The 11,867-nt window shown below is 34.3% G+C and overlaps 1 protein-coding gene across 50 annotated transcripts in view; it reads right to left on the bottom strand.

Annotated features, from left to right (window-relative positions):
- The window catches only part of LOC143202289 (basement membrane-specific heparan sulfate proteoglycan core protein), a 698,200-nt gene that overhangs the window by 34,577 nt on the left and 651,756 nt on the right, over positions 1-11,867 (bottom strand). For all 50 annotated transcript variants that reach the window (XM_076413660.1, XM_076413659.1, XM_076413679.1 and 47 more), the window contains 9 exons: positions 8,837-8,988; positions 4,860-5,040; positions 4,498-4,649; positions 4,263-4,440; positions 3,977-4,196; positions 2,414-2,676; positions 1,485-1,665; positions 1,042-1,278; positions 813-976 (listed from right to left, as the gene is read on the bottom strand). In XM_076413660.1, coding sequence (XP_076269775.1) covers positions 813-976; positions 1,042-1,278; positions 1,485-1,665; positions 2,414-2,676; positions 3,977-4,196; positions 4,263-4,440; positions 4,498-4,649; positions 4,860-5,040; positions 8,837-8,988 — 1,728 coding nt within the window. The remainder of the gene's footprint in view (positions 1-812; positions 977-1,041; positions 1,279-1,484; positions 1,666-2,413; positions 2,677-3,976; positions 4,197-4,262; positions 4,441-4,497; positions 4,650-4,859; positions 5,041-8,836; positions 8,989-11,867) is intronic.

Genomic DNA, 11,867 nt, shown 5'->3' with positions numbered 1-11,867 from the left:
AAGAGCGATGGGAGAAAGCAAAAGCAACTTGTGGAATAAGTGGACTCATATATAACTGACTGATATTTCAGAGCCAAACAAGAATATTTGATTGAAATCAAATCCATTTTAACTTGAGAAAGATACAAGCTAGAGTGCTACCTACAGGGAAGTGTATTGGGACCAGTCCTTTATCTGCTGTACACTCGGGGTATACAATCTTGTTGCTACATTTGCAGCTGATACTGTAATTCTAGCTATTGGAGATGACAACACTGAATGAACTGAAAATGTACAAACAGCTACTTCCGAGATGCAATGCTGGACAGAAAAATGGCGCGTAAAAATGGATCAAAATAAATCAGCGAACAAATAAATCACCAACAAAAAATCAAGCAAATATATATAAATCAGTCTAGAAAATATGGAAGCCCCATATAGCCAAATAGTTATCCATGACCCTTGATGCTAAACTCAGGTGCAAGTCACATTTTAAGGTGACTTATGGTGTTAAACTCTGTGGTTCTATCAGTCAAAGCAATAGAAATATTATACAAAGAACCTGAAAGTAGACACTGTTGATAACGTTGCCCAAAGATATGAACAGAGGTTCTTTCAGCACATAAATAGACTCAGCCAGAAGATAAAGAGAGCAAAATTATTCGATCTAGTTCAGTGAAGTTCAGTAATTTGATGCATTTAAAAAAGAATGTAATAAAATAAAGTCGATTTATGGAAATCTTAACAGCATATTCAAAAACAATGTTGTCATCAATCAATCATAAATGTTCTTGTTAAATTTCATAGTTTTTTAATGGATTAAAGAATCTTACCGGGATTATCACCACGCTCTGGTAAGATGTTGACCAAAACTCGAGATTCGGCCCTTCCTGCTGAGTTTTCACCGTAACAAATATATTCTCCTGCATCATTCGAACTCAGTTTTTCAACTTCATAAAACGCTACACTCAATTCAGTGCCTCTACTGCCTACATTTCTGTTAACAGAGATGTCATTATAACGAATTGTTAATTACCGCTAATATTTAAATTATATACTAACAGGTATTCTGTCTGACTTGGTTTTTGCCAATAAACAGTCGGTTCGGGGGTACCGGTTCCACGACATTCCAATACTAAAGCTTCATTGGCAGCTTTGGTAATTGTCTCTTCGCTTGGTGTTACGAACAATCTTGGAGGGCTGATCACGTTTACTACAGCAGTTATTTTGGCCACGCCAGCATCGTTCGCGGCGGTACATAAATATTCTCCAGCTTCGTTAAGTGTTATGTCAATGATCCTGTAAAATATTTTGATACTAATATCAAGAACGAAACTAACACTAGTCAAAAACTATTAAATAAACAATATAATTAATTAGCAGGGCTATCAGTATATAGACGCATAGGTTTTCAATCATCAGATACAAAGCGACAGATATCAATATCAGGACTATAATCGATTTTAACGCGTTCATTTTGATAGATCGTGACAGATGACACGTACTTCAAGTTTCCTCCGGACATAACCTCGACCTTAGGACCCAATGGATTTTCATTAACGCGACTCCAGGTAATCGTGGGAGTCGGATAGCCTTTCTCAGCACGACACTGCAACTGGACGCTGTTTCCTTCGGATACTACTTGGTTTACTGCTGGATGGATGGCTAATGATGGGGCTTCGAATCCTAAATTTAAAAAAATGCATTAATATTGCCAACTAATTTAAGGTATTATTTGACTGCTTGGTTCGCCATTATTTTGGGAAAATGACATAAACCGCCTTAAAGGTACCAATTAGGCTTTAAAAGAACACAATGTATTATCAATCAATGTATTATCATTCAACCAATCAATCAGATGATATGTGTAGGGGATGGGAATTACAATAGAGTACTTGTTGAATGTTGGCAACACCTTTTCCGTGTAAATAATGCGCATGTATTGCTCAGTCTATCTAGTATTGTAGATTATATTTCAATGAATTATACGCTTTGTTCTGCAATGGTTAAAACAAACGATCATTGAAGTGTGTGATTCGATTAACAGAGGCATCTGTGATCAAAACAGCTGAATTGTTTAATGCTTCGCAAGAATCAGTGTCCCCCGTAACTAAACGTGACGTCGGGACTATCACGTGCCAAATTAATCAACGAGTCAAACAAATGTCTTCACAGCAACATGTTTGTCTTACAGCTGCCTAAATTGTAGATTTAAATTGTGCAATCAAATTACTTGAATGATCGATTACATTTATAAATAATTTATAACCCATTCTGGATATTGGGCAAAGCAAAACTTTTCTTCCGAGACCCCTATTGAGTTCTTCTCTATTATTCTATGGTCTTAACAGGTCTGAATGCCAACAGATAGACGGGAACAAATGTGTTTTACAAAAGGATTCCAAAAATTAATAGTTAATAGTAAGTTACTTACGATTTACTTCGATTATAGTGGCAGCTTGATCTCCACCGACACTATTCGTGCCTACGCACAAGTAGAGACCTCTGTCCTCAATGCGAGCGTTCGTAATGCGCAAGACGTTTCCAACTTGCTCGGCATTATTGCCTAATGCTCCGTTAACCTTGGACCATTGAACGGCGGGAGTGGGCCAACCGGTAACATCGCACCTGATTTCTGTTGACTCCCCTTGTCTTAAAGTGAGGGAATCCTGTGATACGCGGACCGATGGAGCTGATCTGGAATCCGAAAGGGTCAAAATAACGTGTTCGCTTTATTAACAGGTCAATTGAACAGTCCCCGGCCTGACACATAGATGGCGCTACTAGAATTAAATCTTTATGTTTTTTAGTTAGGCCTAACCCTCAAAAGATGCGTGTATAAATTGACAACTGTCGGATCATTAGTTTGTGAATTATAGCATTTTGAGTGAAGCAACTTTTGTTATTGCGAAAAAAATGGATAAAAAGGAATTTCGCGTATTGATAAAATATTGCATTTTGAAGAGAAAAAATAGAGTTGAAGCAAAAACTTGATTTGATGCCGAGTTTCCGGACACTGCACCGAAGACGGTGAACGCAGTGGACGCCCAAAAGAGGTTGTTACTGACCAAAACATTTAAAAAATCCACAAAATAAATAATAATGAATAATTGAATGATCGTAAATTGAAATTGAATGAAATAGCAGACACTCTAAAGATATCAACGGTACGTATACATCATATCATTCACGAATATTTGGGTATGAGAAAGCTCTGTGCAAAGTGGGTGCCGCGCGACCTCATTTTTGGCCAAAAACAACGACGAGTTGATGATTCGGAGCAGAGTTTGAAGATGATCAAGCGTAATAAACCGAGTTTTGCGTCGATATGTGACAATGGATTAACTATGGCTTTAATAATTTCACTCCGAAGTCCAATCGACAGTAATCCGAGTGGACTGCACATGATGAACCCGCTCCAAAGCGTGGGAAAATGCAACAGTCGGCTGGCTAGGTTATGGCGTCTGTATTTTGGAATGCGCATCGAATAATTTTCATTGACTACCTTGAAAAAGGAAGGACCATCAACAGCGACTATTACATAGCGTTATTGGACCGTTTGAAGAACGAAATCGCCGAAAAACGGCCGCATTTGAAGCTAAAGAAAGTGCTGCTTCTCTGAGACAATGCACCATGTCACAAGTCAGTGTAAATGTTGGCAAAAATCCCTGAATTCTTCGAATTGCTTCCTCATCCACTGTATTTTCCAGATCTGGCCCCCAGCGACTATTTCCTGTTCTCAGATCTCAAAAGAATGCTCGCTGGGGAGAAATTTTCGTCGAATGAAGAGGTGATCGCCGAAACTGAGGCCTATTTTGAAGCGAAGGACAAATCGTACTACAAAAATGGTATCGAAAAGTTGCTCGAAAAGCTATAATCAGTGTATCACCCTTGAAGGGAAATATATTGAGTAAAAAAAATTAATTTTGTCAAAACAATGTGTTTTACTATGGGAGGCCGGGGACTTTTCAATTAACCTGTTAGTTGAGCAACTTACGTAGAGCTGTCTGATATTGTTACGGTAGCCGTTCTAGAGCCACGAGTTCCATCGTACGAGGTAGCGGTACAAACATAGAGGCCTGAATCACCAGGTCGAGCGGATGGTATCATGAGTACGCCGTTTTCTTCGCGTGATCCGTAAGGAATACTTCCGCCGTCTCTGCTCCAAGAGATGGATCTGGCACGGTCAGCAATACATCTTAACTCCACGGTAGCACCTGTTTGACATTGATATTGTTTCGTTATAAGAGATGTATTAGTGGACGGATATAAAGAAATCATACCAGCTTGTCCATCGAAACGATCTGGTGATATTTCCACTCGCAATATTGAACCAGCACTGACGTGCACCTCGAAGCTCTTAGAATCTTGACCGCCTCTGTTAAAAGCAGTACACTGATAATGTCCAGCGTCCTCGGATCGAACCTGGGGAATTCTAAATACACCTTGGTCGAATGAGTGCTGCAAGAACAATCAGTGATTATTAAATACAATCGAGTATACTTTAGAACAAATTACATAAGGGTTGAGAGGTTGTCTATCGATACGTTGTAAAGAAAATTCTGGAGTTGGTGTTCCAGAGGCTGAGCATCGTACTTCGAGAAGCTGACCTTCACTGACTTGAATGTAGTTGGATTGAAGGGCTATGACGGGGGCAACGGTATTTTCGGCTGAATTCCAAATTTACCAATTAGTAAGATCAATTTAGGCGATTAAAATTTACAAATTAATAATAAAAATACATTTTATGTATACATACATGTCTTCAGCATTTCTTCTGTGACTTTTACTATAACGCAGCGATTAAAGAATAATATAACAATGTAATATGGAATAACTAGAAATACTACTAGAAATAATAAATAATCATATTAACTTACGTCCAATAGTGACATAAACGCTTTCGGTGACAATTGTAAATCCATCTTCAGCTTCGCATGTGTATCTTCCGGAATCAGATAAAAGAGCATTCTTAATGAACAGAAGGCCACGGCCATCATCAATGGCATTAATAGGTAGATTGTTACCGCTATCTTTTGTCCAACGTACTCGAACGTCCCTCTGGAATAATATAGATATTTTAAAATTAGTAACTACCCAGTGAAGTGTCTACCCAGTCTATTTGAAGATGATACAACTGAAAATTTGTTACAATTATAAATTAGTTTAATTGACTTAATTATGGTTGACATGACTTTCACTATAACCCTTCCAGTAAAACAGCTAATGCGCGTCACTGATTCATACTATAGTCTGTCCAAAGTTGCTGTGAACATACGTGATCAATATGTTTAATGTATTGCCTGTCGCAATTTGTACATTCGTTTTAGAATCAGATAATATTGTTCTTGTCATAGTATTCTAGTTAAAAAGAGATACAATGCTGACAGATACGTTCGAACACGTAAACCAACTAGCCTGTCAAAGTGGCCCGGTTGTCAAATGTACGCAAAATTCTTTAAAAAAACAATAGTGATAAGAGGTTATAAACCAGCAAACGTTGTCTTAACGCATTGCTTGTTTTGATACATTTCAAATCGCTGCTTATTATTACTCTAATTAAACATGACGATATCAGACAGAACAGATTGCCTCTCTAATCAGTTACTTCTCTTGTCATAAAATTCGTTAGAGATGTAAGCATTTTTACTGTTAAAGATTAATTTGCTGCTGTTTTTATTAAAAATATTTTTAGCGTGTTGCAGCTGTACTGAATATTAGTATGGACACGGTCACTGAAATATCTCAAAAAATGAAAAACATAATCTTGGATTCACCGAAAAGAAACCGTCTTGATACGAAGCGGCTGACCAATCAAGATCAGCTTCATGTTAGCACTATCAGAAATCTATATGAAAGGTATAAAAACAGTGAGTAGTTATTTCAATATAAACATAGTTCAATACGGAGAATTTTTTAAGCATTTACTTCAGAGAAAACTCTTAGTCTGAAAAGTATCGAACAGGTTTAATGAAACATCCAGATGTATAACTAAAAGCATATAACTAAATCAAAAAAACCTACTATTTCAATTTGTGTATTTAGATGAGACATGGATATTTCAGAATGGGGCCACTGTACCTAACGGCCACTCATGGTAAGATGATAAGAAGAATATTGTTAAGACCACTAAAGTTGATGGAAAAAGGTAAACGTTGAAATAACAATTCATTAGGTTTTATTAGTCATAACATTTATTAATAATTGATTTCAGATATGTTGTGCTTCATGCTGGAAACAGGAAAGTTCAAACGATCAGTATTGGAAAGGAACAGCCTAGTTATTTACTTCAATGAAACTTTCTGAATATGCGATTCTGATTCAATGCTGATTATTTCCAAGGAGTATTGGTGGTATTTCCAAGACAGAGTGGAAACAACTAAAGGTGTGTAAATAATTGTACTAAATCCTATTTTAGAGTGTGAAAGATTTATGTCCATTAGATATTTGTGTAATTGTTCAGAATATGCATGAGTTTTTGGTTAAAATGCGCAAGGAGAGAAAAAATACTGTTTTGCAGATATGGCAAATGAATTAGGGATAATTCAGTAATTAATTTTATCAAGAATGGTGTACACAGGTAGTAGTAAAAGAAATAAAAAATACAGTGATATCAAATATATCAGTACATAATAAATTGCCATTATATAAGCAAATATTGAAACCTATATGGACATACGGAGTTCAATTATGGGGATGTTCTGCAAAGGGTAACATGAACAAAATACAAATTTTTCAGAACAAAGTTCTGAGAAGAATTGTGGGCACACCCAAATACTGCAGAACTGACTACCTACATCGAGACCTTCAGATACCCACAGTCAGTCAAGAAATCAAGAGAATTGCAAGGGGGTATGAGGAAAGACTCAATTCTGATGAGAATATTGAAGAATTCCAACTTTTAGATACCACCAGAGGAGGACACAGACTCAACAGGATCTAATCATCTTATCTTGTTTTGTATTGTGTAGTGAGGTGCATAATAAAAAATACAGCAGTGACATGTATAAACATTATTTCACCAAGAGACTGAGATAGAACCGATGGATCCTCCTAGTTATATACTTATAACAAGACAAATTGTAGATTAGTTGGAAACGACTAGTAACAATTTAATAATTAAATATTAAAAAATAAATAAAATGATTGGCAAGGAGGTTAAATTGGCAATTGTTCTGCAGTTACTGGAAGCATTCCTTATTACTGTTAAGTGGAATTCGGACAAACGTGTTACAGTAAGGTCACAAAAGGTAGATTGAAGGTGCTCAAGGACCTTTAGTCATAAACTATTCCAACTGGAACAACTAAAAGCTTGGTAAAACACCCCTAGTCTGTGGAGTCTCGAGAGAGGCATCACAGTTCCGCGCGAACTGAAGTTGCTGTGAAATAATATACGGGTCTGTCGGAATTTGGATCGAAGTTTGCGGTTCAAGGTGAGTTCGAATTTCTCATCCGTGAACTATTGGAAGTTAGAGCCGCCCAGAAGTTAGGGAAACCATTCCATACAGAGTATACCATGGTATTTTGGGTTGAAACATTGCCGTATAAAAGACATTAAAGGCGGACGAATTTACAGACTGTTCAGATGAGACTGTTACGGTACGAGTCTAAAAATAGACGTAAGTCATAGAAAGTTGTTGAAATCGCATTGACCACATCCTATTTTAATATTTTTCGTATTTTCTTTTTTATATATTGTTAGTATTTCTCCTACATAAAAATATATTAGCATATTCTCTTTAATGAGTACTGGCATTGCTTCTATTCTTGTTTCTTTGGGAATGGATACAGACAAGGCAAGAGATAATAAATCAAATAAAATCATAGAAAAACGGTTGACTAGATATTTTGTAGAAAATGATTATTATTATTTTCTGAAAATACACGAGTAATACATTGTGTGCTAATTTATTTTCTCTTACTCGAAATATTAGATTCTTGTGTGTATTCTGATTATTCTCCATTAAAAATAATACACTGTATATTAAACAAAACATTTTCCATGATTTTATTTAGCTTTTTGCCATCTCTCTCAATATTCGACAATCATTCATCAATAAGTGTTATATCTGGGTTTAGGTACCCACTCGAGTTATTGTGTATTCTTCACAATCCTTGAAATGCGTGGCCAAATGTTATCTTGCAACATTACGTCGTTGTCTTTGTTCAATTATCGTCGGTAAATACCTGCAACCTAAATATGCTGCATCCATCTGAATAACTAGTAATCAAACAAAAAAAGATCAGTACGCTAATGCTGCAGAATTTCGTTTGAACTATAATAGTATATCCTTTTCAGGGTTTGTAATGTATGGCTGAGTCATACAAGAAGATGATTTTTCACCTATTACTGACCCTGTTTTCTTGCTTTCAACAAAACGTGTTTTAGTTCTTTCAATTAACGTTGCTAGACATTTACAGTTACTTTTCATTCGGTTTCAGATGCTCGCAATGTACTACACCTTGCTTATCTGCCTATATACGTAGCAAGATCTTATGGCCATGTATAAGTACGGAAAAAGTTGATTCCTCAACCGCTAAATTGTCTGAAACCTTTTAAAAGGTTGAGCTATGTTTTCGTTCAGTAAGTTTTGTCTACGCCTTTTGTTCCTCCAGACTGTTCTTTGTCATTATTATCAAAATAGTAGTGGCTTTTTATGGAGAATCTCAACCGTATTCGGTAAATTTCGATAAGATAATTTCAAGCATCTAATATTTGTTGTTTTCTTGACCAATTGTTTGTGACCTATAATTTAATAGCTTTACAGTAAAACAGAAAAAATATTAAATGATATTCGGTCATCAAATATTGATTTAGATAAATGCTAAAACAAATATTGTTTTCAATTATACATACCGATGGAAGAGCCGAAACTGCAGAACAGTCGAGTCGCACATTACTGCCAATTTCATAAATTTGTAGTTTTTCGCCGGTTATTTTAACAGTAATTGATGGAGGATTTGGAGGGTTGCCGTGGTTTTCATTTGGAGGTATGGGAATGTATTCCGCTAAAAAACAAAAAATATATTAATAAAAATACAATTGCTCGTGTTTCAGCAACACTTATGATATGAACGAACTGTTATTTACAGTTTAAACTATTATGCAATATGATAATAATCACGCTACAATTATTAGTAACACATCAGCTGAGAAGTTTTAAATTTTGATCTAAATTTTATGAAAAATCTATATTAGCGTTGGGAACTACTGACTGAAAACGACTACTTTCAGTTATTGTGTTCGGAGCTACTAGTTTCATTCGATTGATTTGTTAACGTTCTGTCTTAAAACTATATATATTTTATATAGTTTTATTTTTATTTTCAATATTATTGTAAATAACAATATATTGTACACGAATAACAGTGTCTTGGAACTCTATTTTTCAAGATTATTTATTTATATAACGAACAACGTTTTGATTAATACAACGTAGGTCCAGGTCAAGTCCCGCTACCATTGACGATTATCTTCAATAAATATTGTCACTATTTCCGCTCGTTTTTGTGGCGTATATTTATCCATAATAAAATTTGTACACAACCCAATGGTTAAAGCGAAACTGAGCTAAACGTCACATAACCAAGATTAAAATGGTAGCGGGACTATTTCTTCACCTTAGTGTCAAATCAATGTGGTAGCAGGACTTTTGCCCCTCCCTATATAAAAATCAGTTTGCCTGCATTTATGTTATTCTAGCAACTATTGGGCCTTTTTCCTATTTAAAAAGGGTACCGATGTTAAATAGTGGATAAATATTGGTTGAAAAAATATGATCCAAATATTTAGTGGTCATTACTCTATTCCTTTTTATAATCAGGTCAAATATATGAAATATGAAAAATTACAGCAATTTCCCCTTTCCTTCTCTTTCTCTAAGATCTCCGTCGCACTTATGTCACGGTTTAAAAAGAAATAAATAAACACATGATGGAATGAAATAGAAATAAAACAATTACTTTTGTTATATTATGTCAGTGTTTCTTTCCGAATATTAAAATACGATTACATGTATTTGGTATCACTATTCCATTCCTTTTTACATACTGCCACTTGCCAATTTAAAATGATACAAAATTTAATTTAATATGAACTGATTTAATTTAATTGTACAATACCGAGAATCAACCGATTATCTCCATCCTTTTCTCTCTCAAAATCAGAACAGGAAGGAATTCGTACATCTCCTTCTGTTATGACCAATAAAAACAATCGAAGCGTGCATTTAACTTAATTAGTAATTACTATTTTCAGTCGTTAGTATTTTTTTTACTATCGACTATTTTCAGTCGATAATTACCAACGCTAATCTATGCGATTTTTTGAAACTAGAAATATTGATACAACAGTTCCAATGTCAATAGATTAACATTCCCCCAAATCATTAAATATACACTGGGATCCAAAAATCATTCCGATGAGGCAATGACATTGATACCTGATCTGTATAATCAATGAAACATTCAAAATTCATAAAATAGGTTTGGCGGTTAATTGGGGTTAAAGAAATGTTGAAATATATGTTGAAATGTTAAGAAAAATTTGAATTTCATAAGAAATGATATCAGGTTTGCAGCACTGGTTTACTTCCAACAAACAATTAATCAATGAAACTGCTATTCTTTGGAGAATCCTAACCTATATTTGCTAAAATTCGCTAATATGCGCTTGATTTTGCGACGTTGCCATATACAAGCCATCGAGAGGTAGAACTATGTCTAGTAAGGTTAAAAATTTTGTTGTTTATAGTTTATTTGTTCTTGTACTATTCATATTTTGGTTGTATATGGTAGACAGTAATGGATAAAACATCGATTTGTAAATATGAACATGAATGGCGAAAAAAGCTCTTAGAGCACTTTTAATCTGAACTGGCATGTGATGATATTCCATCCAGGTGTGTATCCATTAAATTTAAATTTTAATTTTGCAAAGTAGATTCAATTATATGTCAAATTACTGCCAATACAGGTAAATATGACTAGATGTCCTTTATGTGAGTATGTTCCACCAATTAGTCAATATAAACTTGTATTTCAAGTGAGATTTTAGGTTAATTTGTGAATTACAGAATTAATATTATATTCTTCAAGTAGACGAATAAGTTACAATAACTATAACATTATTTTATTATTGTAGTGTTTATATAGTGATAATTAATTATATGTTGTTCTATGCTCTCTTTTACTTTGAAAAATTATTTTAAAATTAAATGTACTTTAATTATATTTTTTATATTATAGAGGAGGAACAATATATCAAAATATTTTAACTTGGGTCTCAACAGAAACATTACATTAACTTGTGAATTCAAGATAATTTATTCTATTTACATTATATTCTTCAGATATACGTATAATTCAACAGTGGCAACGTTGCAAATTCAAATTCTTGTGCGCATGACATGATTCTCCAGAACTAGACTCTTGTTAAACTCGCGTCATTAAAATGTATAGTGTACTGCCTATCGCAATTTGTAAATTCGTTTTAATATCGTACAATATTTTCGTTCACCATATTTTCCTTCAGGAAACATATGATTGAAATAGCGTAGAAATAACCCTCGAAGAGGTTTAACAGAACTTTTAGATAGTGATTTCAAAATACTACAATTTTGAAAAGCTTATAATAAAATAAGATGTGTTATTTTAATTTATTTATAGACATAGATATTTCGAAATACAAAATACATAGGTTGAATATAATATACAATTGTTATCTAGGTAGATTCCACGGTTGGTTTGAAAGAAAGTTCAGCGTAAATATGATAAAACAACTATAACCTATATAACCTAATTTGGTTGCATAATTAATTGTGGTTTAAGCCTTTCGATAATTATGCATTAAATGTACTATAATGTTGCAATAAATTTTATATTTTTTC

The sequence above is a fragment of the Rhynchophorus ferrugineus genome, unplaced genomic scaffold, assembly GCF_030347505.1.
Source record: "Rhynchophorus ferrugineus isolate W39M unplaced genomic scaffold, kcgeb_rfMv2 rfM9, whole genome shotgun sequence".
NCBI classification, from domain to species: Eukaryota; Metazoa; Arthropoda; class Insecta; order Coleoptera; family Curculionidae; genus Rhynchophorus; species Rhynchophorus ferrugineus.
Note: the sequence above shows the minus strand (reverse complement) of the source record. Positions and strands in the feature narration are given on the sequence as shown.